Source organism: Daphnia pulex, chromosome 11, assembly GCF_021134715.1.
Source record: "Daphnia pulex isolate KAP4 chromosome 11, ASM2113471v1".
NCBI lineage: Eukaryota > Metazoa > Arthropoda > Branchiopoda > Diplostraca > Daphniidae > Daphnia > Daphnia pulex.
In genome coordinates, this window is record NC_060027.1 from 4,496,664 (window position 1) to 4,520,540 (window position 23,877).

Here is a 23,877-nt window from a genome sequence, read left to right on the forward strand (position 1 = left end):
TTTCAGTACAATAGAGACTATTTTTATCCATTTTGATGGATGCAATATAATGACAAAAATAAATAAATACTGCATTAATTCTTGCCAAAATTCGTTCCGTTATTGGTTGCCATAACAACTTAATATTTAAGTTAAATGTAATTGGGTCTAGAAATTGCAAGTTGACGTGTATCAATGTGATGAATCGAAATAACACAATGTGGATTCTACGCGGTGAATTAAGGTATGTATATGCTTGGCACACTGACAAATGTGAAAGAGCCAAAATAATGATTGGCCAAAAGATTTTTTCTAATATAAATTTTTGGTAAAATGGGAATTTTTTTTTAAATGAGAGGTAATGTGAGATGTGACTAGCCCAACCCACCGAAAAAATTACAACTCCGTACGTATACAACCGCTTTGAAAAATTCGAATTTGGCGCGCACACAACAAAATGCGCCACAAACAGAATCGAACACAATGGAAGTTGGAAAAAATAATTTTCTTTTCACTACGATTGAATTCACGTCTCCTTTAAAACAAAATTATCCAATTAACATAAAATAACAACGACTTCATTTTATTTTACAAGAAAACTGAGATATTTAAAATTTGTATTTTAAAAATTTCGGCCATGATCCATGAATCTGTTTAGGTACTGAGGTGGCCCTCTTTCGGTAGCCGTCTAGTCAGAGCAAGCTCGAGCAGCAGCTAAAGCACTCAAAAGCTAGCCCGTGACTTTGGACCGAAAGTCCCCAACTTAGGTTTGGACAAATATGGCGGTTTTGATGTTGTTGACTTGACGCTAGCGTCCCGCTTTCCTTGACTTTTGTAAATCGGCGCGATAGTTTCCAAGTTGAGTGGATTACATGAATCGTTTAGTCCAGTGACAAAAATCGAGAATATTTCGTACTTATTTGCTGCTTTGATCAACTACAAGTGTGGCGTCGGGGCGTGCTTTTTTGATAAGCATTGACAACCGACAGACAAGAGCTGTTGTGTTTGAAGATTCGCTTTACGAAATACAAAAGTAGACAATATGACTGATACTCGACGACGAGTGAAGTTGTACGCTCTTAATGCGGAAAGACAGTGGGATGACAGAGGTACTGGACATGTCACATCTTCATATGTTGACAGGCTGAAAGGAGTTTCACTCCTAGTCAGAGCTGAAGTTGATGGTAAATATACCTTATCTGTAAACGTGCTTCAACTTCATTGAATGTAACAACAAATTTTTATGCAATTTTTAGGTTCACTACTTCTCGAATCCAAAATTCAGCCTGATACGGCATATCAGAAACAGCAAGAAACGTTAATAGTCTGGTCTGAAGGTGACAATTTCGATTTGGCACTTAGCTTCCAAGAAAAAGCTGGTTGTGATGAAATTTGGGAGAAAATCTGTCAAGTAAGCATTGAATGAGATTCAAATTTAAATATTTTATTATATTTATGCATGCTTGCTAATTCAGGTACAAGGCAAAGATCCTTCAGTTGACATTACACAAGATTTCGTTGAAGAGTCTGAAGATGAGAGATTTGAAGACATGTCCGACACAGCTCCGCCTGTGGAGTTGCCACCTTGTGAACTCAACAAGCTAGAAACCATAAATGAGGTATTTCTTTATTTCTATGTGTTTAATGAAGCAGGATGTGCTAATTGTTTGAATCTTGTAGTTGATTGCAAGCTGTCTTTCGTCAGCTGTAAGAAGAGAAAAATTGTCTACTGCTCTTGAAATTGAGGGTTACATTCGAAAGTTGTTGAACCTTTTCCACATTTGTGAAGATCTAGAAAATCTTGAGGGTTTACATCACCTGTTTGAGGTTTTCAAGAATATCTTTCTTCTCAACAAGAATGCCCTGTTTGAAGTTATGTTTGCGGAAGACACAATTTTCGATGTCGTCGGCTGTCTTGAATACGATCCAAATGCTAAAATCCGGAAGAAACACCGTGATTATCTGAGACAAATGGCGAAATTCAAAGAAGTTATCCCAATTACTAACCCAGAGCTATTGGCTAAGATTCACCAAACGTACAGAGTACAGTACATCCAGGTGGGTTGCCCCTTATATCACGAAAGATTTGAAACGTGGTTCTTGTGCTAACTATTATTTTTTAATTTGTATCTAGGATGTTGTCTTGCCGACGCCTTCGGTATTTGAAGAGAATATGCTATCGACGCTTTCTAGTTTCATATTTTTTAACAAGGTAATTATTATTTTTTCTGGTATCATTCGATTTCTTTGATTATACCATTCTTGTATCGTAGGTTGAAATTGTCAGTCTCATACAGGATGATGAGAAATTTTTAAATGAGTTGTTCACTCACTTGACGGACGAAACTATGGAAATCAGCAAACGACGGGATTTGGTTCTTTTCCTTAAAGAGTTCTGCACTTTTTCACAAACTCTACAGCCACAGAGTCGTGAAACGTTTTTCAAAACACTGGCCAGTCTAGGCATCCTTCCAGCGTTAGAAATCACACTTGGAGTTGACGATTTGGCTACCAAATCGGCCTCGATCGATATTTTGTCGTACATTGTCGAATTTTCACCATCGATGGTTCGGGACTACATGCTGCAGCAGGTCAACAGCGCTGAAGATGAAAACTTGCTTCTCAACATCATCATTGAGCAGATGATGTGCGACTCTGATCCGGAACTAGGCGGCGCTGTTCAACTCAGTGGCATTTTACGATTGCTTATCGACCCAGAAAACATGCTTGCATCCATCAACAAGTCAGAAAAAGCCGATTTTCTTAACTTCTTCTACAAGCACAGCATGCACGTGCTAGTAAATCCACTATTGTCTAATACAACCAATGATCGCCCGACGAAAGAAGACTACCCCACCGTTCAACTGCTGGGGCTCATCCTTGAACTCTTGTCTTTTTGTGTCGAACACCACACGTATCACATAAAGAACTATATCCTCAATCGCGATCTCCTTCGGCGTATCTTGGTCCTTATGAGGTCTAGGCACACTTTTCTTGTCCTCAGTGCCCTTCGTTTCTTACGGAAGATCATTTCACTTAAAGGTAAGGTTAATGTGTGGACTTGTATCTTTGAACCATTTAAAACTAAATGAATTTTTATGAATAATCTTTTGCAGATGAATTCTACAATCGCTACATCGTGAAAAGCAACTTGCTTTCGCCGGTCGTGGATGCTTTCTTGCGCAACAATGGCCGATACAATTTGCTTGATTCAGCCATTCTTGAACTCTTTGAGTTTATTAGGTCGGAAGACATCAAATCTTTGTGCGTTTACGTTGTCGACACCTTTGGCAAGGCACTGGATAAGGTCGAGTACGTCCAGACTTTCAAATGTCTTAGGCTACGATATGATCAACAGCAAGATAGAATAGGCGAGAGAGAACGATCGACATCAGCACTAGACAGGTAAAGTAGACGCACACAAACGATGAATCTTGAAATGCTAATCAATTTGTTTGTGCAATAGTGTCCCCTCAATACTGCGAACCACAAGATACCGACGTGATCCCCGTCAGCTGGAAGAGGAAGAAGAAATTTGGTTCAATTCAGAAGATGACGACGCCGAAGACAATGGGACCGACGCCGTGACACCTTCCCATACGGCATCAATACCCTCCAATACCCAGCAGGTGCAAACAGTCGCCCCTACAACATCTCCAACATCGCCAATCGCCTTTTCAAAGGCTAACGTGATATCCCCGAAAGCGAATCACAGCGGTGGCTCAAACAGTCCCATAATCGGTGCATCTTCTAATGGCGGCAGCTCTTCGCCTTCAACGTTGTCTCCTACGACATCTCCTGTTCCTCCATCAACAGATGTCCAGTCGCCCTCTACTATGAAGAAGGTAATGCGACTCGTTTATTGCTTGTTTACACTCATCTATAATTTTCATTTTGTAAAATTTATTTCAAGGCGTTGGTTGATTACGACGGGGACTCTGAAGAAGAAGAGGAAGCAACAGCAGCAGATCCAATCCCTGGGGAAGTAGCAGAAGAAGTGGAGCCTAAAAAGGACATTGATTCTGCTGTCCCTGTTATTTCCCCTGTTGACGCTGGCGAAGATGACGACGCGGAATCACCGAACAAACGCGCCAAACTGACCTGAGCTACTCGTCCATCTCTTAATTTTAATACTTTATTAGCTCCACTTTCTTCTCTCTTTCATTCCCCCTCTCTTTGTCCAGCTAGCCCCTAAAAGTTTATGATTTGCGGGTGTTCCCATTGGGAGTGCGTTAACGAGGCGGTAGTTTCAGTGCATTTTGGGCGGGGTAGAAGGGGGAAGAAGAGCAGCAAAAGAAGTGGCGAAAGAGTACATCCTCGGGCTCTCTTTTTTCATTCTTTCGTTTTGTGAAGAGAGAAAACAGTGTAGCATAGTAGCAACATCGACAAAGAGATGTATCAATGTGTTTTCGGACCAATATGAACGTGTGCGCATCGCATGGAATGTAGTAGACGAGAATCAAATGATGTAAGAGCGAATGTGCGGTCACTTGTGGTGTTGCTCAGTGATGTTCTGCTGCCGAAAAGCTTGCTGCTCTGTACATTTTTTCCTTTATTGTTATTTGATAGATTAGATGGTTGAATCTTGACGTCCGGCGTCCTCTCATCTCTCCCCGCTTGGATCCTTTTCCCCATTAGCTTTGCTCGACGACGCCTGGCACCTGACGACAGCTCCTTCTTTTCAAATTAAGCCTACCTACTCTCCCCATATATTATCCATCTTTTCTCATACATACACTCCCACCTTCCACTATCCCAAAATACCAATTGCTGTATATTGTATGTTAAGCCATACAGTTATAGCCGCACAACCTTTTTAGGGAAACTGCTGCGCTGCTCTTCTTCTTCCTTCTTTTAAATAAGTTAGACTGGATTTGTTCATGTGACACTGCTGGATTGACGGATCATGCGGACTCTCCTAATTGTTTCAACAGTTTACTCGTGTTCTCTTCTTGTCTCCTATCCTTTCCCCCAAGCGAACCTTCTTCACAATGTCCCTTGATTGTTGTCCTTCCTCTTCTCCCACCAACCCTTACAATTTTCATTATTTTCGTGCGTTTCCCTAAAAAGGCAGGATTGTGTGCGGTCCTTCCTCCTGAAAAAACTGTACTGTAATCGCGATTGTAAGATGTAATCGTATCGCGCGGTTTTTATAAAGAAACTTCACGGTCTGACAGTTTGTGTTATTTTCTTTTTATTACGTCAATTGAACAAACATTTTAATTGCCTTTTAAGTGCGACCTATCAAAGATAGACCGTAAATGTCAATTATAGTCATCTAGAACCGGATAATTTGGGCCTTATATAAGAATGAAGGAATCATTCCAAACACTTTTAGAAGTTTCTCCAATTTTTATTACATCAAATCAAATACTAATAATGATACAGAATCAACTTTTATCTTGTGGTCTGCTGAGTTGAAGATCAGTGTCAGTTCCTTCTCTGGCAACTTGTTCTTTCATGGCTGTTTTAAGCATGGTCACATTGAATTTGTTCTGTGACCAGGAATATCTGCAGTAAACCCTACACATTGAAATATTAAACCAATGTGAATTATATTACATTATCACACACATTTAAATCTTTACCAGTATGATAAAGTGATCCCAGCAAATGAAAGAACAGCTGTATTGCAGGCTTGCTTTACCTTACTGGTAAACAAAAAATATGTCAGTCCAGTAGCAAACCCGCCACCAATTCCATTTAAAAATGAACTTCGGAAACAAGGTATCGAACCCAAATCCCTCCCTAAAATCGATGCCTGAATATAACACAAAAGAGATTATCAAAATGGTTTAATAATTAGTATCTTAGATCAACTTACTTTGACTTTGTTATCATCGTTAGACATATTGCTGTGTTAGAAATACGTACGGTGTAAATCACAAACCTATTAATGTGTAAAATAAACATAAAATATAGTAGGTGTTCCAAAAATAAAACAATTGTTCTAACCGGATTTTTTAAATTCCGTTATCAATACTCAATAGATCATAAACAGTTTCCTACCTCAAGTCACAGAACAGAGAACAAACAATACTAACGCTGTAGCCTACGAAGTTTCGTCTGCGACCGGCGAACTTTCTTTATGTAACCGTATATAAATACTAATATTATAATAGATAACCATCCCTTTCGCTCTATGCTGGCATTACTTTCCTAGGCGGAGAACCTTTTCAAATGCCCATTTCTGATTTATCTTTTATTCTAATCTTTCCAAAGATTTTTCCAAACAATTTATTTTTAAAAATAAATTTTTTTTATTTTCTGTTGGAATTGCTCAAATTCAAAGAAATTTGGATTGTAACAATACTATAACCTAGATCATTGACGCTTAAATAAAACTTTTTTCTCGGAGTATGTATTAAACAAGTGCAAGACGTTTATTGTTAACCCATATTAATCGCCTAGGCAGTTAAGTTCTGGGATCTTATGACATCCAAAGCATGAATTCCATTTTTGTCCAATACTTTAACTTGAAAATTAGGAAGGTTGATAATAAGACGCTTTTGGATTTCCGCGACACACTTCTTCATGATATCATAGGCTTCCTGTTCTGTCAGATCTGGACGGTAATAGCGATCCATAATGCCGATGCTGAACATGCCTCCATATCCATGAGTAGCAAAGGGAGTTTTGATCATAGATGCTAGATAATCCATCCAGTAAAGCTCTGGGCCAGTCCTCTCACTGTATCCAGCTAGAAGGAAGTTGACCATGTAGGGTGACTAAAAACAGTTAATACAGTTAATACATGACATTTCAGAGAAAAACTGCAACTAAAACTATTAAGGCAGATATCTACCCTGCTACGAAGAGAATCAGCCAAGTTACGACGTGTAAAGTTAGCTGCTGCAGGAGGTGACAACTCATAACCATTTCTCATTTTGTAAAGCTGGATGTTTTTTTCAATGTATTCAGCAAACTGAGTGGTATCACCAGATTCTCCAGTTACTGCCATCAGCAGTCTATCGGACAGCTTGAACATTTTGTCCTCATCTGAAGGAAAAACAAATATTAATTTACAGTAACTCGGCGTACACTTCCAATAAATTTATAGTGGTGTTACATGAGATCAATTAATGATAACTAACTATCACTTCATGTGAAGAAACATACCTTGTTTATTGACAAGAATGCTGTGAGCATTAGTCATATCTGATGCCAAAATGACAAAATCATTGCAAGCAATACCCAAAACACACTCCATAATTAATATGACTTTAAAAGACTGAAATAAATGGAAAACTTCTGAAACAAACTGTCTGATCAGAGCGTAAATGCCGAAATTTTTCGGAAAGTGCAATGTCAGTTTTCCACTCTAACCGACGTTGCTATCAAAATAATAGTCGTTAAAATTAATATTTTAAAAATTGTATCTTAATATTTTTAGAATTTAAATAATAATCAAAACGCGTAATATAGAAAACCCTTAAATTTGTTTTATTAAAAAAAAATTGTTTACGAACCATTGGAAATATGGCACATTTGTAACGAGAATTTTCGTGTAATAAGACAGTTAGAGTCACCGGTTCTCGGCGTTTGGAGATTCGGGACATCTCTCGAGTTAAGTTAATTATTTCAAGCCTTTCAAATCCAGGTATGTGAAACAATGTCAAGTGGTTTATTAGAATATTTTGTGTTAAAAGTTTGATTGTGTTTCCGCGATAGTATTCTTTAATAAAATATGATAACGGAAAAATTATCCATTGCCTTAGGGGGAAATTTTATCGGATTAGGATTCTTGCCCTGCCTGTGGGGCTGGGCTCAAGCATAACTACCTTTTATGGCTTTTCACTGGCAGAGAAAACCCATCATTTAATCTTTTGTTCTGTTTTTCTTTTTTTCAGAACAAACATGGCTGTAAATGTGTATTCAACTAGCGTAACAACAGAAAACCTTAGTAGACATGACATGTTGGCGTGGGTCAATGATTGCCTCATGTCAAGCTTAACGAAGATTGAGGAAATGTGCACAGGAGCTGCCTATTGCCAGTTTATGGATATGCTTTTTCCAGGTAACAATTCCTCTTTCATTTGTAGTGGTTTCTGGTATCATTAAAAACAAATAAGTCTGCCACACCTTCTGACATTGTTCTTGATGTTTGATTCATTTGTTTATCATTGGTGATTCACCATTTCATTGATTTTTTTCAGGATCAATGATGGTGAAAAAAGTCAAGTATAAAACAAACCTTGAGCACGAATACATCCAGAACTTCAAACTCCTTCAAGGATCTTTTAAAAAAATGAATGTCGATAAGGTATTATCATTTATTTAATTATGACAAACCATTTGGGGTCCTGTTAAGCTAGTGACCCTGTAAAAGCTTACACATTTCACTCTGCAAACATATGCCACATAAATTTACGATCATCTATGGTTTAATTATTCCATATGATTCTTCAATTAGTGTCCCTTTATTAGAAAATAGTATTATTTAATCCTGAATAGTTACTTCCCCTATGATTTTATTATTTTAGTTAATTTATTAAAATTAATTTAGGAAAAAAAATCATACTTGGATCCTTTCCAAGTTTTTCACAAAGTAGAAAATTAAAGGCTTTACCTGAATTTACGAATTTTTGGTTTTACATGGAAAAATGATTCCGTGTTTTCTTTCTCGTAATTTGCTCTCAGCCCGTGCTTCTGTTACCAGTAGTTAGTTAGTTGGTTTTCCTGAACGATAAAACAAAACAAAAAACATCCCTATCTGTCGCTCACAGATCATCCCTGTGGACAAATTGATCAAGGGTCGCTTCCAGGACAACTTTGAATTTCTCCAATGGTTCAAGAAGTTCTTTGACGCCAACTATGATGGTTCACCATATGATGCACTCGAAGCTCGCGGTGGCGAAGTTTTGGGTCTTGGGCCAGCAACGCAAGGTGGATCCCAGTCTCATTTGGGAGGATCGGGTCGGCACTCGCCGTCGACGGGGTCTTACTCGCGACAGGCTTACAACAAGCCTGCCCCTCACAGAACTGGTACAACACAACACAATGGTTTTGCATATCGAAAGATCCCGTTGGAATCTTCTGTTATAGTCTTCTCACTACTTATTTTGTACATGTAGAATGGTGTTTGGTATTTAGTGTTCGGTTCTCTTACGCACCACCTTACCTCTCAAGCCACTTTCAATCTATATTGTCTTGTTATTTATGCTGTATTTCTTCGCACTGAATTTAGTGGTTGTGTCAAGCTTGAAGTCCCCGTAAATTGTTGGCGATCAAAGTCGTGTGTATCGGTTTCCCCTTAATTTAATTATTTTCAGTTGAGGAACCGTAGTTTGCTCTAGTTTATGGCGGATACACATTAATTTCATTCATTTAAACACCTACAGCTCCTTCCACGAATTGATAAAATACTCTTAAATGAGTAACACACGTATTTTTTTTTTTTTTTTACGTTTAAATTTTTTGGTTCCTTGGTATGTTTTTGTCCACTAGTCGTACCGCTTATTAGTGGCCGGCTTTACATTACGCCATATTTCTCTCCTCTACCATTCTCTTATTTATTTTGCGTGTCCTATCAGATCATCCCGATCGACAAGTTGGTGAAAGGTCGATTTCAAGATAATTTCGAGTTCGTCCAGTGGTTTAAGAAATTCTTTGACGCCAATTACCAAGGGCAGGACATGGAAGGGTACAACGCCCTAGAGGTCCGCGGAGGCGAGCAATTGGGTTGGGGAACCGGAGCAAACGTTCCGCGTTCTTCGCATCCGCCCATTACCCCTGCCACCGCTCCTCGGGCCCCTCCTCAAGCGCTGGCCAAACCACAGGGTACCATTAACCTCATCTTGCTTCCCGCTTTTCTTCAAACTGCTTCGTCGTCGTTCTTTCAGCATTTTGACTATTTATTTCTGTTTCTTGTTGCTTGATGTGTTGTGCTGCTCATTCTTGCTTTCTAATAGCGTCTTCTTGACCTTTTTCCCCTTTTGCCTTCAAATTTTTAAATGTTTGGGCTCACTTGTCTTTTGATCACCATGAATCCTCTTAAACTATCACATGAAATTTATGTCCAAGTGTAATTTTTTTGGTATGTTTTGACGGTCCTGTTCCTTGGATAATGGAGGATTCTGGTTGATCCAGGGAAAGTGTCCGAAATTCATATTCCATTTATTTATTCTTGTTTTTTCTTAAATTTTATGTCTAAAGCTGCCCGGCCTGCTCCTCCTAGGAATAATTCAACTCCAGCCTCCAACATGACAAGTGCAGCTCGAGGAGGTGCAAGTGTTGGAATGAATTCGGCTGGAAAGATCCATGAAGCCAAGATCGAAGAGTTGAATTCTTCGATTATGGAAATGAAATTAACGCTGGAGGGCATGGAAAAAGAACGTGATTTCTATTTCGGAAAACTTCGCGACATTGAGCTATTGTGTCAAGACATCACTCAAGAAGATAATCCCATCATTCAGAAAATTTTGGCGAAGCTTTACGCTACCGAAGATGGTTTCGCAGCTCCCGAAGAAGTCGAAGGCGTTCCTCCCCCGGAAGAAGAGTATTAATTCAAACTGGATTTGTTCCGATTTGCTATTCCTTCCCTCCCTCTTCGCCACCTTTCAATTACTTTCCTTTGCACTTTTTTCGCAACTTACAAGTAAAATCCCATTCTTTTATCTAAAGGCGATTATTACATTTTTGTGATGTTTGAATCGTTTCGTTGCGTTTTCTCCTCTATTTGCCCTCTTCATGAGATTCACAATAAAAAAACCTGCTCGCGTATGCATTTTGAACATTTGTGTAGCAGGCTCATGGCTATTAACGTACTGCATGGATCGGGAAAAAGCTGCCATTCTGTGGAGGAGTGTGGTCAGTATAGGGAATAAAACAGTTTCTTTACTTGTTCCATTACCGGAAATACAAATTATTCACAAATAGCTCACTCTTGTTAAATAAGTCATTGTTGAACTTTTTGTAAAGCTTGGATTTACGCATTCAGTCTAAATAACGGGAAAATGTTTCGCTGTAACATGTAATAACTAAAGAGTTAACCGCTTTTTCTCGTGAACCCGCTTGCTTGTCGACTTTCTGTTGGCTTAATAATCTCTTTTTAAAGCCTCAAATAACGGAACAAACGTCGTGACTGTCATTGCTGTTTTACTCGTTTAACATCAGGAAAAATTTCCGAGCGATTTTCTCAAGACGCCTATAGGAAATTGTTTTTTCTTTGACCAAATGTGTGGGATGTAGATCTGACATTACGTTACATTTCAGTAAAATACAATCCGTTTTGAATAAAAAAATCTTAACTTAACGTTTACTGTTTTGTTGTGTTAAAAGAAAAATTTTTAAATTGAGATCGAAACAGTTCAGCTATAACGAAAGTCCCACCAATATATGCCACAGCCAAGAAGGCTTACGTTAACTTGAAAAGAACTGAAATGAAATTGAGCTCGTCATAATGTCAGTTTTATTGATACAAAATGCGAAACGATTACATGGCTCCAAGACCACTAAACGCCGCTTCCATATCTGAAGACAGTTTCTCACCGACTTTTTCTGTAACAAGATAAAAGGTATTTAAGAAAACGAGACGCAAAAAAACTTTCAAGAATCGTTGTCGATCAGCGCTAGTAAACGTCATCGAATTGATTAGATTTACCTCGCCGTGCATGATCCTTTTTCGCCTTCTTCATCTGCAATCTTTTAGCCTTATTTGAACGTTGGTTTCCGGGCAAAAGAAGCTCTGGATTGCTTTTCTTCTGAAACACTACACTTTTCTTAACGCGATCCTTGTTTCCAGTGGCTGATTTCAGACTGCTTATCTTAACCTTTGTCGGCTAAAATAAATTTTAATAATATTGCTACGAATTGTTATTGCTATGGAATAAATTTAATACATACCGCAACATCTTTTCCGGATTCTGATTCTTTGTCATCGTCATCGCATTCCATGGTTGATTCTACTTCCTGGGAATCTGATTTTCCCTCAAAGATACCCATGGTTTCAACAGCTACAGTAGTCGATGGTCTAACAGATGGTAATTGTTCAATGTCATTCGTCTCCTTTTGATTGAAATCGGCGTCATCCAAAGAGAACTCTTTAGCCATGTCAGCAACAATAGAAGCAGCGAGATGGGTAGTCGGGGAGAACGTTTCCGGAGGGCATGTGAAATACTTGATCTTTCCTCTATAAATAATTGAACAACTCGATTCGTATTAACGAGCTAATAATTTGAAGAACAATTAAATTTCTTACGTATTCCATTCATGAAGAATTTTCTTCGCAGCACCTAATACATCTGGAACGGCTCCCTTTCTTAGTTGACCAGTGCGCTTGGCGAGAATGCAAAGAAACTCTTGCGTCGTTTCAAAATTGCTCAGACCATACTGAAGCATCATCTGTTAAATTAATTGTTACAGCATAAAATTTTGGGTATTAACTACAAATAAATAAATTTGAAAAATAAGTTATGTACATATTCTTTTCCGGTACGTTTCAAAATCACTTCGACCGGAGCAATCGCATCCTCCAGATTATCAATACGAAGAGCGTTTCGGAGAGCGATTGTTGTATCTGATGCATCTCCTGTGGCCATGACAATGCCAGGGCTATCTAACAGCATGATTTTCGAATCAAGGGCCACTTCCTGCATCATCCTGCGTTATTGAAAGGGTAAAGATTTTGTTTCGAGAAGATTAAAAATTTCAGAAATATCTTACTTGGTGACTCCAGGTACGGCACCGACATTGCAAGATTTGCTACGTTTTAAGCTGTTGATGATGCTGCTTTTGCCAACATTCGGCAAACCTTATCGATTAAACGAAACAAATAAGCTTTACATTTACAACTTCAAAATTAATGAGAAATTTACCAACTACACCAACTCGTATGGCGGTTTTGATTCCTTTATTACGAGCGTAGTTTCCCAAAAGAGTCATTAAAGTGTCAGCTCCCAAACAATTGGAAGTTTGGATTTCAGGTTGACTGCTTTTGAGAAATTTACTGCGAACACGTCCAAGTTTCGTTGATTGCATTTGAGTGCTGGCTTTGAAGGCAATTGCAGGAAGCTCATTCCTGAGGTATTTCAACCACTGTGTCAAATTTTCTTTTGGAACCAAATCTGAAAACACATGTGAAACAGAAATTAATAATAGGAATGCAAGCAACACACAATGAGAATTTTGATTTACCAGCTTTATTTAGAAGGAGAACAAGTCTTTTGTTTGCTCCTGCATCCAATACAGCTTGTTCAACTGTTTTACATCTTGTTCCAATGGGATCTCTAGCATCCAAGACTTCAAGAATAACATCTGCTGCCTCAATAACTTTACGGAACTCTTTGTAGAAGGCCTTTGCAGAATTATCATGCAAAGTTTCTGCTTGCTTTTGAACTTCAATGCATTCAAAATTTTTCTTCTGAAACAATGCATCTCGCTTTTCAGCGTCCTTGGCCATAGTGTCAATATTTCCTATGGATCTGTTCCCATTAAGTTTGGCCTCCCTAAATTCTTTCCGTCTTGCAAGGACTTCAGCTCGTTTTGCTTCTTGCTCTCTTTCTTTAATTTGTTTTAGTTTCTCCATATCCAAAAGAATTTCCTCCTTAAAAGGACATGAATTTGGCACCCCACGATCTGTACGAGGCTTGCGTTTCTTTTCTGGATTTCTTCTCAAATCACGATTAACCTTTCTCTTGTGTTCCTTGATCTTTTTAAGGATAGTATACTTCCTCCTGAGAGGCAATCGGTGACTTTTAGCGCCTAGAGAATTTAAAAAGGAAAATATATTTGATATTCTTAGGATTATACAAAAGAAAAAAACTCTCGAATAAGTGCGAATACATAAAGTGAATGATAAATAACATACGTAATTGTTTCTTCATTTTAAAACTGCTTGGTGACGAATGTTCAACAGCGCACGTGGCCAAGTAACACTAACAGAAAAGCTAGTGGACTAATGAGCAGACGAAAATCAATTTTTGACATACCGTTGTGAACTACCGATGCTGAAGCCTTTTCTGACCATAATTTTTCTTCCTTCATTATTTAAAATTTTAAAAAATTCTGACTAAATTTTAAGGGTTATTTGTTATTGATTATGTAATACAATTCGCACGTTAAGCAGAAATTTTTTCTTATTTGTCAATTGTCAGTTCTTAATAGGCTTGAATTTTAAAATAAGAAGCAAGCCAAGAACCTGAAAGACTAGAGAAGAAAGCAAAAGCACTTCCAATTTCTAAAGAATGACAAAACAACTGTTGAACCAAACAAATTTATTGACTCTGTAAACAATCTTTGGAAACAGTAGTTGAAACTGGTAAAGGGAATAGACTGGAAGGTGTTTTGAAATCAATGCTGATTACATCACTAGATCTCAAAAGAGATTGTTTACAGTTCCCCAAAGGAGTTTTTAGGCCAGAGACATGAAAATATTTTAAATCAGCACTGGAGCATTCATATTGACCAGTAACTGTAATATTTTCATGCATAGTGAAAACAGCTTCCACTCCTATAAATAGAATAAATAACAGTTAAAATACAATTGGGTTATGTTATATAAAGCTTTGATTACCATTGAGTTTGGTTAGTGTTCGCAGAAAGTGTTCTCTTAACCAGACTCGCGCTTCTTCATCTGATGACATTCCTACTCGTATTCAGAGCTCGTATTTGTTTTTTAAGATTACAAAACGACCGGCAATCAGGTTCTCAGGACGATCATCTGCAATTTACCAAAACACAATAAATATTGACTGATACAACTAGGCTATAGTGGATTATAAAACTAATCACCAGAGTTTTTTTATTAATGAAACAAATACTTAATTAGCTAAAAGCTCCAATGAGAAGAACAATACACCAATACCTTGTAAATTTGAAAAAGTATCAAAATATTCGCAATCAGAACAGACGAACTATTTACTCTTGGTTGCCACACCTCCTCGCTACTTTGTTGTGATTTCTCAAAACGTTTCACGACTGACACTAAAAATCATAAAATAAGTCTATTTTTAAAACAAATTTTTTTTCAAGTTAAAATAACGAGAGATTCATATTTTTAATAGATTATTATTTTTGTTAAAGTTTTTCCTGGTTACCATGCCTTTCTTTTGAGGGCATATGTGGTCAGCTGTTCAGTTCATTTTTTGCAGGGTCTGGTCTTGACAGTTTCACTCATGGCTACCGTCCTTCACCAATCCTCGTGAAACCTCTCGTTTATTTTCGCTGCACCCATCGTTTTTAACTGTTACAATTTCCCTCCTTATTAAGCACTGGTTAAGCACTCGTTTTAATTGATACCATAAAATGGAAGTGGGTAACGTAGAAATTTTAAACTTGGAAATCGAACGGTTGACGAGAGAGCTGGACCAGACGAACAGTGAAAAAATCCAGTCCGCTCAATATGGGATTGTTTTACTGGAAGAGAAAGAAAATCTTCAACACAGATGTGAAGAACTTGAAAGTCTCTTTGAGAACGCTCGACATGAGTTGGCATTAACCCGTGAGGTAACCTTCTATGCTTTTTATTTAAATGGATTGCACCATCACATACCTTGTGCTATCACCCTGTATATCTGTTTAGTTACTCTACATTGAGTTCTTATGTTTTATACATCAGATATTTTTTCTTGATATGTCTTAATAATTTGATGTAACATTATGTATACAGGCACTTGCTCGCTTCCAGAATAGTCACAAGGTTACAACCAAGAGTGGCATAGAAACCGAAGAATCTCTTTTATATGAATCAGCTGCAAGAGAAACATCTCTCAACTCTCAAATCCTTGATCTTGAAGCTGACACAAAGCATTTGCGCCTTGAACTGGAAAGGGTGACAGCTGAAAGAGACCAACTCACTCAACAAGTAAAGTAAAATAATATGCAAGTCTCACTTGTGTAATTATATTTTATTCACTTTTGAATTAGTTAAATGATACTGGGAAAGAGAGGGAAGTCTACATTTTTGAACGAAAAACTTTAAAAGCTGAATTGAAAGAACTCAAATACAGAGAGACCCGCCTTCTTAGTGATTACTCAGAGTTGGAGGAAGAAAACATCAGTCTTCAAAAGCAAGTGTCTGTGTTGAGGTCTTCTCAGGTAATGTTGAAAATGATTTTCCTTCCAGTATTCCATTTAACCAAATATTTTTGGCTAGGTTGAACTAGAGGGAGACAAACATGAACTACGTCGATTGCAAGAAGAACTCGAGCTGCTCAATCAACAAAATGCAGAGTTGGCGCATTTGCGAAAATTAGCTGAAAAACAGATGGAAGAAGCATTAGATGCCCTACAAGCTGAAAGAGAAGCCAAATATGCTATCAAGAAAGATCTTGATGCAAGAATGACTAGTGAATCCATGTTCAATTTGAGCAATTTAGCATTCAGCATTAAAGGTAATTGTGAAACCAATTTTTATTTAATTTATGTTTCTGTCATTTCCTTTTTTGTATTAAAGGACTATCTGAAGAACATGGGGCAAGTGAAGGTGAAGACGACGGTCCACTGTTGCAAAAACTTGAAGCCTCATTCCTGAAAACTGGTGGTGTAACCAATGACGGGACAGAAGGGGGCGATGGGAACAACAAGGGTGGTGGAGATTTGTTTAGTGAAATTCACTTGAACGAAGTCAAGAAACTAGAAAGACAGCTAGAACAAGTCGAAGCGGAAAAAGGGATGTTGTTTCAACGTCTACGAGATGCCCAAGATTCCTCCGATGTTGCCCGACACGAAGCAGCATCCAGACATGTTCAACTGGCCAAACTGGATGCGTATTTGGCTAGCCTACTTCACCTTCACGAAACTGTGGAAACTCCTACTAATGCTTCGGTAAAGCTATTTTCTATTTTTTCTGATTTTTTTTTAAGGTTTCAAATGATTATTTTTTGTTTTTCGTAGGAAATTGATCGGACACCATCAGAGCCGTCTTCTGCTCCTGGCAAGTCTACGTATCTTCAGCAATTGGTTGATAAATTCAAGCATCGTACCGCGCTGGCTGTTAGGGAACTTCAGCAAGCTCAACAAGAATTATGGGCTCTCCGAGGAGCATCTACCGGTCAACTACCAACTGATATGGAACAAGATTTCATCGCGTTGAAGAAGAGGGTAATTTTTGTAATACCTTTTTAATTAGACATTTACTCACCTTTTCGTGTAGTTGTTAGATACAGAGCAAAAAGTGTCAGTTCTTCACTCTGAAATTGCGGCCTCCTCCGAGTCGGCTGGTGATAGTCGAGCTACATTGGTAGCACTTCAGTCTGAACTATCTCCTCTTGTAGATGACATCACTGCCCTTACGCTACATCTGTGTGCTGCCGTAGGCATTCAGGCAGGATCAGGGTCCCATGCAGGAATTATCCGGAGCTCAACTGGTAAGTAGAACTTAGTTAAAATGAATTTGCTTTTGAATATTGACTTAAGATTCAACAACTACAATAGATGCTGGCAGTGGACCTAGTAGCTTAGCTTCGGATGTCGCTGGACCAACCTCTATCGGTTCCGAATACAATAAGGAGAACATCTCACCAGAATCCAGTGTTACAGTCACTTCTCTTCAAAATCCTACTCGACTCTTGCACATGCTTCAAGAGCAAGTTCGTCTGTTGCGCCGAGCTGCTGAAATGCTGGTCAAACAAAGCCACACCAAAGACACACCCAACGACTTGGTATCAGACAAGGATCGAGACAACTTCGAGTCAGATGTCGCTGAACTCCAAGAACAAATTGTTAAGCTCAAAGGTATATTATTGTCAAAAAGTATTATTAGGATTATCAAGTGTAACGGGAAACTTTGTTTTTGCTTCAGCTTTGCTCTCAACCAAAAGAGAGCAAATTGCCACTCTACGCACTGTCGTCAAGGCTAACAAACAAACAGCCGAAGTTGCACTGGCAAATCTTAAGTCAAAATACGAGACAGAAAAGTCGATAGTCTCTGAAACGATGAACAAACTTCGTCTTGAACTAAGAACTCTGAAGGTAAAACTTGAAATTGCATTTTCCCAAGTGATCACTTGATATTTTACTCGTATTTTCTCTCCGTTTTAATAGGAAGAGGCAGCTACATTTTCTAGTCAGCGAGCTTTGTTTGCTGCCCGCTGCGAAGAATACGTCTCTGAGAATGACGAGCTTGGTCGGCAGTTGAGTGCTGCTGAAGACGAGAAGCGGACGTTGAATTCGTTGCTACGAATGGCTATCCAGCAGAAACTTTCGCTGACAGAGCGCCTGGAAGATCTTGAAATGGATCGTGAGCGTTCAAATCTACGACGACAGCCTCAAAGCACACGTTCCACTATTCCAGCTGGCGGAGCACGAAATCCTGCACAAAGCCAGGGACAGGGAGCTGGATCTGGTCATCGATACCCTCCTAATCGTGTCCCCTCGGCATTCCGGGACTCCAATAGCAACCGCGATTATTAGAACCGAATTTTTATTATTGTTTAATCGATTCAGTAACCTAAACCGAGGTTATGAAGTATTTTTTGGTAAGTGAATCTAATGTCTTAACGACAGCTGATTAATGGAGGACGGGTTTCCAACATGTCAGCTTTTGGATCTGATCATAAGCAATATCGGTGCAGTTTTTTGTATTATCATAATTTTTTTTGTCATGCGAAACATTCGTTTACGAGAAGAGCAGAAAGGGCTGAACGTAAACGGAAGATTGCTCAGTGCATGTTATAATTTTGTTGATCAAACGTCCGTTTTACAGCTCGGCAGGTTACAATCACATGCTTGACTGGTACGATCAGATGTTTTTGTTGGGTAATTACGTTCTCGAGTTTTTGGATGAAACCGGTAGCTGCGCTAATTTCTGAAACCCTATCTTAATGAATTTGGGAAAACGTCCTATTACTGCCGTTCTTAAATGAATCCATTGTGTAATTGTGGTTTTTTCTTAGTTTTAACTACCCTTTATTTTGAAACAAATTATTAGTTGCGTTTCAAGGTCTTCGCGTGCCCCGTGTATGACCATGGTAAACGTACTTGTCCTTCACAGAAACGTTTTGCTGCTGACAACTAAATATCTAACATTTGATCCATTAAAAATAATGGGAGGATCCTTTGTCCTTGGTAACATTTTAAAAATATAAATTATTTACAAGTTTTTACATGGGGTTCATTGAGGATTTTTGCATGTGCCGCCATGTGCAAAATTGTGAAATGATTCAATAAAATCGTTCCAAACTGATCTTTTGTTGAATTTATTATATGGTAATTCATTTGAAAAGGTGAAGAATGATTGATTTGCTACAACAGCGAATGGAATACCTATAAATAAGGGTTACATTACTAGATCTTATTTGACAAATTTTGCATACTTTTTTATCGTCGGTTATCTTTTTCTATGTTTTTTTTTTCTTACGTCACAGATAGAGATATACTAAAAAAAACGGTTGAACTTCACACGCACGGTAAAAATTTAGTCTGCACTCTGCAGTGTGAGATACTAAGTTTGATCGTTTGATTATTAGAGGAGGAGAGAAACAAACTGGTCTGAATTTTGAAATAATGAATTTCGCAGATATTTATTATGTAGCTATATTTAAAAAATATCGTTTTCCAGCTGAAACAATAGATCAGATCACGATGAACCTGCCTGGGGCAGTCTATACTCTATAGCTCTGCCTGGGGGGAATATCGTGGTAACAATTACGTCATCCGTGGAAATCAAATTTGACCTGGCAACGTTGCTTGCATTGCAGCCGATTGCAGCGTGACATTGTTTGTTTGTATACGTTTGAAAAAAGAGGCTATTCGTTTTTTCTAAGTCTTTCCTGTTAGCACATTCTTGCTAGTAAATTAAAAATGGATCGTCCTGGCTTCCTCTCATTGCCAAACGAAGTTTTGTGCCTCATTTTCGATTCCATCATCAGTTTAAGTGATTTGTACAGTGTAACATTGACTTGTCGTAGATTCTTAGAAGTTATTAGAAAGAGCAACAACTTCTGGAAACTGAAACTGAAGGTTAGTGATACTCTTCAACGAATGTCTTCAATTTGCTATCCCGTTGGTGAAGTTCCCTTGGAAATTATGGACAAGCTAGTCATTGGCCCAATCCCTGAGATGGTTGAAGACATTCTACGAGAAACAATTTTTCACAAGGAGTTGTAAGTGAGAAGCACAAGTATCTGAAACACTTTCAAGTTCTTAATTTCTTAAATTAATATGCTGTTGTGTTCTTATTTTTTAAACTAGGAATGAAAACTTGACGATCAAATTCTATGCAAGAAAGATGCTGCAGCATGTAAGAGCTAGAAGTCTAGAAAAAAAGTTGTCGGAGTGGATGTCATCAGATTTTCAGCCACTCTTGGAGGGAGCCATTCTCATCTCGCAATATGGCCAGATGATGGAAGAAGAAGATCTCACTAATTTGAAGTCAAAAGTTGAGAAAAATCTGGAACACATCATCAACCAAGTGAATGCTGAACTCATCGTTGACAAATCTGATGTCAACCACAAGGAAAAGAAGATTCTGGCCTGCATTCGTCAAGTAATGTTTGTTAAAATGGGGTTCCAAAAGCAAATTTTGGAAAGTGACAGTTCTTTGCACAACTTTTACATTGACAAGGTAAATAATACAATTTTTAGTTTAATAAATACAGTTCTATATTTATTTGATGTATTTTTCTCAGGTACTTGAAAGGAGGACGGGTAATTTGCTGATGCTCGCAATTATCTATAAAGAGGTCGCGAAAAGACTTGGGATTGCCGCCATTGAATTTGTCTTCTCAAATACCGATGATGGTCGCCTTCTTCATCTGAGATGGAGGTAATATTTGAGAATACCACTTGAATGTCAGATTATTTTAATCCATTTTGTGAATTGGTACTATTTCAGTGAGAACGAAGATGAGTTCATTTGCCTAACTTTAGCTGGTGGTGATCTCAACTCTCCGGGCAACCCAGCAAATGTGTACGTGGTCGTTCCTGTCCAGCAAGTGTTTCGGTGGATATGCAACAAATTGATTGAATGCAGCCAAAAACAAGACAGAGAACACGACAGAAAGATTGATCGAAAACTTGGAAGTGATTATGCCATGCGATTCCTCTACGTCCTGCGCTCACGAAACTTGATTCATTTCCGTCGGTTGGCCTGCGCAATTTTTCCATCTGCTGGCACGGCATTGAAGTATGCCAAAACCGTCCGAACTTGTCACCCTCTCTGCGGCATTAACGTTGAAGAAGCCATTCACTTTCTTCAGGTATTAATGAAAAACGGACCATTAATTCATTCAAAAGTAACTAATTTTTTTTTCATGCAGTCAATCGAAGCTTTTGTGCGGTCAAACCCTCATAGGAGTTCCTTTTTGGATGATTGCCTTCGTGGTCAAATTAAGGCCGGAAATTTTGTCGTATGAAGCATTGTCATTTATTCCTTGTAAGGCTTTTCTTTTAACACATATTGTTCTTTTCAGAAAAATCAAGATGTCCACCGTCGGTCTCCTTCAACAATGTTTGCCGTTGGTCTTGTGGTAATCTACACAAGTATGTTCACTGGTGGAAAAGTAGTGGGTGTCATCGACTCGCGATTGGAAGGTTGTTTTCACCACGTTTTGTTGGAAGGAGGGGACTCTGATATGCTTCCTGAATGTACGTATATCAATATGTTGTCGTATGTAAAAAAGGTGATGCTAAAATTTCTTTTGATTTGTTTTTAGATGATTTGGAGCTGCATCCACAAGGCATGGTCGTCAACCACCCCTTGATTGGATTGCATTTTGAGCGTTTCAATGGCCGCCGTTACATCCCCAATGCGGAATTGAAGGCCCTTTTCCCAGACGATGATGCATACGCTTCTTCCTTGGTTGGGTAACTTTCTCAATTTGATGTAATGGTATCGTCGTGTAGCCTACTTACAAAATTTGTCATTGAAGATTCTACTTGTATTTTCTTCCTGCTTTTTATATTTTTCTAAGGTGTAATATTCATGTGTAAATTTTGCTTGTGTAAATTAATGTTCAATCCAGACAATGAAGTTTGATTAAAGATAAAAAAGCTGAAAGTGAAATTTGAGCTGGATTCATTTTTCCGTTGTCCTTGCGTTTTTAACTTCTTAGTTTTGCAATAATCCGAAAACCGAGACAACATTTATGTGGATTCGCATTTCTTTTTCGCCGATTTCGTGGTCAAGTTGGGCGTTGAATCGTCAAAAAAGAAACAAAAATGGGGAACTCCCTCCATGTTTGCTAATTTCCCATGTTACCAACTGGCCGGCAGCACTCAATGAGTTATGAGTTGTTTGGAAAGAAAAGAAGGGAATCAGTATCTTAAGAAACTAAAGACAACTTCGACTGGTGGAATAAAACATTTCTATTTCGTTCGATTTACAAATTTTAAATTATACAAGAAATGCATCCGCTTAATATTTGGGGTAAGCCGGAGCAGGGTAGGCGGGCTTATAGGCGGGTTTGTATGCGGGGTAAGCGGGGTAAGAAGAGGGATAAGCTGGGCTGCTGGGGTAGGCAGTAGCGGGCTTGTATGCCGATGGCTTGTACTCGGTGGGGTATTTGGCCTCTCCGTCGTATTTGACGTCGGCGACGTATCCGCTGTAGTCGTCGGCCTTGTAGGTGACCGTCTGGGTCCGGCCGTCGGGCAGGAGGGTGCGGTAAGAGCCGGACACGTAGCCCTTGTCATCGGCCGTCTCCTGGTGGGCATAGTCGTTGTAGGTGTAGTCGTCCTTTACGGCCCAGGCGAAGTTGTAGGGCATTGCGGCCTGCCGAAATCAATTTCATTTAAAAAAGGTCAAAATTTAAATTGTAGTTAATGAAATAAAAAATAAAATCCTTACATAATCGTAAGACTTGCTGTAAGATGGGTAAGCCGGGGCTGGGTAGGCCGGTTTGGGGTAGTAAGCATTTGAGGCCACGGTGGCAATCAAGGCAGCGGCGAGGACGATCAATACCTTTCAATACATTATTCAGATTTAATTAAGATAATAATTTATAAAAAAAACTTGAGACGCGATTGTAATATAGTCGATGGAAGTGGACCAGCTTATATACCTGCATGTTGATTCGAGTTTCTGGTTGTTGTACAACTGATAACTTTGAGACTTTTGGCTTCTGTTTTTATACCTGGTGTGGGGACTGGGACCTTCCTCTGAAACTCGCCATTCTATTTTCAGGTGATGCACGACGAACATTTTCGCACGAATAAGATTGTGCTTGCACAGATGGGGATAGAAATTTCGCTCTCGTAAAACTGGGTGGGGTCTCCGTTTTGGCTCTTTCGCCCTTGTGGTGAATTCTGACCTCATTTTCAATCTTCACTGGATTACTGCAAATAGGCTATCCGTTTTCATTCTGAAAAACGTTTCTTCCTATACTTTCGTTCAATCACGACTTGTTTCCTTCCCTAACCTTGATCCCGATCAAGATGAGTGAAGTAGCGAATCAGAAAAATTTTGTTGCGATACGAGGATCGATAATACGTGTAGTTGTGCTTATTTTCGTCGACCCATTTTGCAGAGTGCAGAGACGATGAGGCCTAAGTAACATTTTTAATCTATTCTTTCCCAGATGAACTGACACATCAAGGCGATGCCTTGAAAAACAACTGTCGTTTTTAACATTTTCTTTAATTATCGAGGCTATTAGTTTTTTTTATGAGAAAAGAGGTACTAACCATCGTTTGAAACGTTTGCAACTTGTTGTTGGCCTGTAATAATAACAATTATTTATAGAGAGATAATGTAATTAATTTAAAATACTCTGTAATTCAGGTTTTGGGTTTTTCTATTTAAATTTTCGTACGGGGTATGTGTGTGTAATCTAATGTCACGGTCGACTACGAGATGGCGCGTGACGGAATTGGAATTTGCAAAACTGGTACTAGAATGTGGGAAAAACCATAAGAACACTTTTAGAATTAAACGTTAAGGGGTTACTTATAACTTATAATTCACTTTTTAATTTTACTTAAAATAATCCTAATTGATCGCTTTACAAGAATATTAAGAGCGTA

At 38.6% G+C, this 23,877-nt stretch overlaps 8 protein-coding genes and 1 long non-coding RNA gene across 13 annotated transcripts; 4 read left to right on the forward strand and 5 right to left on the reverse strand.

Moving 5' to 3' along the window:
* Nucleotides 1–656: 656 nt before the first annotated feature.
* On the forward strand, nucleotides 657–5,155 carry LOC124208201 (serine/threonine-protein phosphatase 4 regulatory subunit 3A-like). Its single transcript, XM_046605948.1, has 9 exons — nucleotides 657–1,163; nucleotides 1,236–1,390; nucleotides 1,455–1,598; nucleotides 1,660–2,037; nucleotides 2,114–2,191; nucleotides 2,253–3,021; nucleotides 3,096–3,384; nucleotides 3,446–3,824; nucleotides 3,893–5,155. Exons 1-9 carry the CDS (start codon nucleotides 1,022–1,024, stop codon nucleotides 4,082–4,084), a joined length of 2,526 nt encoding a protein of 841 aa, XP_046461904.1. The 5' UTR covers nucleotides 657–1,021; the 3' UTR covers nucleotides 4,085–5,155.
* A 156-nt stretch (nucleotides 5,156–5,311) lies between these two features.
* LOC124208203 (cytochrome c oxidase assembly protein COX20, mitochondrial-like) lies at nucleotides 5,312–6,079 on the reverse strand. 2 transcript variants are annotated; one of them, XM_046605951.1, is made up of 4 exons: nucleotides 5,989–6,079; nucleotides 5,804–5,869; nucleotides 5,568–5,740; nucleotides 5,312–5,502 (listed from the first exon to the last, which is right to left on the reverse strand). In XM_046605951.1, exons 2-4 carry the CDS (start codon nucleotides 5,828–5,830, stop codon nucleotides 5,370–5,372), a joined length of 333 nt encoding a protein of 110 aa, XP_046461907.1. In that variant the 5' UTR covers nucleotides 5,831–5,869; nucleotides 5,989–6,079; the 3' UTR covers nucleotides 5,312–5,369. The 2 variants fall into 2 exon arrangements, with proteins under 2 accessions (XP_046461907.1, XP_046461906.1); XM_046605950.1 differs by having other exon boundaries at nucleotides 5,935–6,054.
* A 264-nt stretch (nucleotides 6,080–6,343) lies between these two features.
* Nucleotides 6,344–7,307, reverse strand: LOC124208202 (proteasome subunit beta type-2-like). Its single transcript, XM_046605949.1, has 3 exons — nucleotides 7,099–7,307; nucleotides 6,785–6,978; nucleotides 6,344–6,707 (listed from the first exon to the last, which is right to left on the reverse strand). Exons 1-3 carry the CDS (start codon nucleotides 7,187–7,189, stop codon nucleotides 6,387–6,389), a joined length of 606 nt encoding a protein of 201 aa, XP_046461905.1. The 5' UTR covers nucleotides 7,190–7,307; the 3' UTR covers nucleotides 6,344–6,386.
* Nucleotides 7,308–7,434: 127 nt separating this feature from the next.
* On the forward strand, nucleotides 7,435–10,856 carry LOC124206967 (microtubule-associated protein RP/EB family member 1-like). Of its 2 annotated transcripts, none has more exons than XM_046604197.1 (5): nucleotides 7,435–7,579; nucleotides 7,830–7,996; nucleotides 8,136–8,242; nucleotides 8,706–8,964; nucleotides 10,135–10,856. In XM_046604197.1, the coding sequence occupies exons 2-5, from the start codon at nucleotides 7,837–7,839 to the stop codon at nucleotides 10,482–10,484; spliced, it is 876 nt and encodes a 291-aa protein (XP_046460153.1). In that variant the 5' UTR covers nucleotides 7,435–7,579; nucleotides 7,830–7,836; the 3' UTR covers nucleotides 10,485–10,856. The 2 variants fall into 2 exon arrangements, with proteins under 2 accessions (XP_046460153.1, XP_046460154.1); XM_046604198.1 differs by lacking the exon at nucleotides 8,706–8,964 and adding an exon at nucleotides 9,513–9,759.
* Nucleotides 10,857–11,372: 516 nt separating this feature from the next.
* On the reverse strand, nucleotides 11,373–13,934 carry LOC124206966 (guanine nucleotide-binding protein-like 3 homolog). The gene is made up of 9 exons (XM_046604196.1): nucleotides 13,787–13,934; nucleotides 13,114–13,680; nucleotides 12,795–13,043; nucleotides 12,643–12,730; nucleotides 12,399–12,579; nucleotides 12,179–12,321; nucleotides 11,824–12,109; nucleotides 11,582–11,759; nucleotides 11,373–11,478 (listed from the first exon to the last, which is right to left on the reverse strand). Exons 1-9 carry the CDS (start codon nucleotides 13,800–13,802, stop codon nucleotides 11,414–11,416), a joined length of 1,773 nt encoding a protein of 590 aa, XP_046460152.1. The 5' UTR covers nucleotides 13,803–13,934; the 3' UTR covers nucleotides 11,373–11,413.
* Nucleotides 13,935–14,177: 243 nt separating this feature from the next.
* On the reverse strand, nucleotides 14,178–14,894 carry LOC124208333. 3 transcript variants are annotated; one of them, XR_006880422.1, is made up of 3 exons: nucleotides 14,783–14,894; nucleotides 14,492–14,638; nucleotides 14,178–14,428 (listed from the first exon to the last, which is right to left on the reverse strand). It is a non-coding gene; the product is annotated as an uncharacterized LOC124208333 (long non-coding RNA). The 3 variants fall into 3 exon arrangements; XR_006880423.1 differs by having other exon boundaries at nucleotides 14,710–14,833; XR_006880424.1 differs by lacking the exon at nucleotides 14,783–14,894 and adding an exon at nucleotides 14,739–14,756.
* Nucleotides 14,895–14,958: 64 nt separating this feature from the next.
* On the forward strand, nucleotides 14,959–19,102 carry LOC124208330 (protein bicaudal D-like). The gene is made up of 10 exons (XM_046606118.1): nucleotides 14,959–15,423; nucleotides 15,587–15,781; nucleotides 15,844–16,014; nucleotides 16,073–16,310; nucleotides 16,373–16,743; nucleotides 16,813–17,019; nucleotides 17,072–17,285; nucleotides 17,353–17,652; nucleotides 17,720–17,889; nucleotides 17,962–19,102. Exons 1-10 carry the CDS (start codon nucleotides 15,223–15,225, stop codon nucleotides 18,328–18,330), a joined length of 2,436 nt encoding a protein of 811 aa, XP_046462074.1. The 5' UTR covers nucleotides 14,959–15,222; the 3' UTR covers nucleotides 18,331–19,102.
* Nucleotides 19,103–19,404: 302 nt separating this feature from the next.
* Nucleotides 19,405–21,943, forward strand: LOC124208331 (F-box only protein 21-like). Its single transcript, XM_046606119.1, has 7 exons — nucleotides 19,405–20,021; nucleotides 20,110–20,482; nucleotides 20,547–20,683; nucleotides 20,753–21,116; nucleotides 21,177–21,266; nucleotides 21,330–21,504; nucleotides 21,573–21,943. Exons 1-7 carry the CDS (start codon nucleotides 19,720–19,722, stop codon nucleotides 21,725–21,727), a joined length of 1,596 nt encoding a protein of 531 aa, XP_046462075.1. The 5' UTR covers nucleotides 19,405–19,719; the 3' UTR covers nucleotides 21,728–21,943.
* A 263-nt stretch (nucleotides 21,944–22,206) lies between these two features.
* Nucleotides 22,207–23,012, reverse strand: LOC124208332 (adhesive plaque matrix protein-like). Its single transcript, XM_046606120.1, has 3 exons — nucleotides 22,917–23,012; nucleotides 22,703–22,816; nucleotides 22,207–22,627 (listed from the first exon to the last, which is right to left on the reverse strand). Exons 1-3 carry the CDS (start codon nucleotides 22,920–22,922, stop codon nucleotides 22,274–22,276), a joined length of 474 nt encoding a protein of 157 aa, XP_046462076.1. The 5' UTR covers nucleotides 22,923–23,012; the 3' UTR covers nucleotides 22,207–22,273.
* Between the last annotated feature and the right edge of the window lie 865 nt (nucleotides 23,013–23,877).

What these genes read in the sequence shown, in the direction of transcription:
- LOC124208201 (XM_046605948.1), top strand. Translation starts at nt 1,022, where the DNA reads ATGACTGATACTCGACGACGAGTGAAGTTGTACGCTCTTAATGCGGAA. An exon ending in TTTGGGAGAAAATCTGTCAA is followed by an intron (nt 1,391 to 1,454) that starts GTAAGCATTGAA and finishes TTGCTAATTCAG; the next exon opens with GTACAAGGCAAAGATCCTTC. An exon ending in CGCCCTCTACTATGAAGAAG is followed by an intron (nt 3,825 to 3,892) that starts GTAATGCGACTC and finishes ATTTATTTCAAG; the next exon opens with GCGTTGGTTGATTACGACGG.
- LOC124208203 (XM_046605951.1), bottom strand. Translation starts at nt 5,830, where the DNA reads ATGTCTAACGATGATAACAAAGTCAAA. An exon ending in ACGATGATAACAAAGTCAAA is followed by an intron (nt 5,741 to 5,803) that starts GTAAGTTGATCT and finishes TGTTATATTCAG; the next exon opens with GCATCGATTTTAGGGAGGGA. An exon ending in GGGATCACTTTATCATACTG is followed by an intron (nt 5,503 to 5,567) that starts GTAAAGATTTAA and finishes TTCAATGTGTAG; the next exon opens with GGTTTACTGCAGATATTCCT.
- LOC124208202 (XM_046605949.1), bottom strand. Translation starts at nt 7,189, where the DNA reads ATGGAGTGTGTTTTGGGTATTGCTTGCAATGATTTTGTCATTTTGGCA. An exon ending in CATTCTTGTCAATAAACAAG is followed by an intron (nt 6,979 to 7,098) that starts GTATGTTTCTTC and finishes TTTTTCCTTCAG; the next exon opens with ATGAGGACAAAATGTTCAAG. An exon ending in CTGATTCTCTTCGTAGCAGG is followed by an intron (nt 6,708 to 6,784) that starts GTAGATATCTGC and finishes AACTGTTTTTAG; the next exon opens with TCACCCTACATGGTCAACTT.
- LOC124206967 (XM_046604197.1), top strand. Translation starts at nt 7,837, where the DNA reads ATGGCTGTAAATGTGTATTCAACTAGCGTAACAACAGAAAACCTTAGT. An exon ending in AAAAAATGAATGTCGATAAG is followed by an intron (nt 8,243 to 8,705) that starts GTATTATCATTT and finishes TGTCGCTCACAG; the next exon opens with ATCATCCCTGTGGACAAATT. An exon ending in GCCTGCCCCTCACAGAACTG is followed by an intron (nt 8,965 to 10,134) that starts GTACAACACAAC and finishes TTATGTCTAAAG; the next exon opens with CTGCCCGGCCTGCTCCTCCT.
- LOC124206966 (XM_046604196.1), bottom strand. An exon ending in GCCGTACCTGGAGTCACCAA is followed by an intron (nt 12,580 to 12,642) that starts GTAAGATATTTC and finishes TCAATAACGCAG; the next exon opens with GATGATGCAGGAAGTGGCCC. An exon ending in AACGTACCGGAAAAGAATAT is followed by an intron (nt 12,322 to 12,398) that starts GTACATAACTTA and finishes TTAATTTAACAG; the next exon opens with ATGATGCTTCAGTATGGTCT.
- LOC124208330 (XM_046606118.1), top strand. Translation starts at nt 15,223, where the DNA reads ATGGAAGTGGGTAACGTAGAAATTTTAAACTTGGAAATCGAACGGTTG. An exon ending in GAGACCAACTCACTCAACAA is followed by an intron (nt 15,782 to 15,843) that starts GTAAAGTAAAAT and finishes CTTTTGAATTAG; the next exon opens with TTAAATGATACTGGGAAAGA. An exon ending in CTGTGTTGAGGTCTTCTCAG is followed by an intron (nt 16,015 to 16,072) that starts GTAATGTTGAAA and finishes ATTTTTGGCTAG; the next exon opens with GTTGAACTAGAGGGAGACAA.
- LOC124208331 (XM_046606119.1), top strand. Translation starts at nt 19,720, where the DNA reads ATGGATCGTCCTGGCTTCCTCTCATTGCCAAACGAAGTTTTGTGCCTC. An exon ending in CTTCTTCATCTGAGATGGAG is followed by an intron (nt 20,684 to 20,752) that starts GTAATATTTGAG and finishes GTACTATTTCAG; the next exon opens with TGAGAACGAAGATGAGTTCA. An exon ending in CTCTGATATGCTTCCTGAAT is followed by an intron (nt 21,505 to 21,572) that starts GTACGTATATCA and finishes ATTTGTTTTTAG; the next exon opens with ATGATTTGGAGCTGCATCCA.
- LOC124208332 (XM_046606120.1), bottom strand. An exon ending in ACAGCAAGTCTTACGATTAT is followed by an intron (nt 22,628 to 22,702) that starts GTAAGGATTTTA and finishes TGATTTCGGCAG; the next exon opens with GCCGCAATGCCCTACAACTT.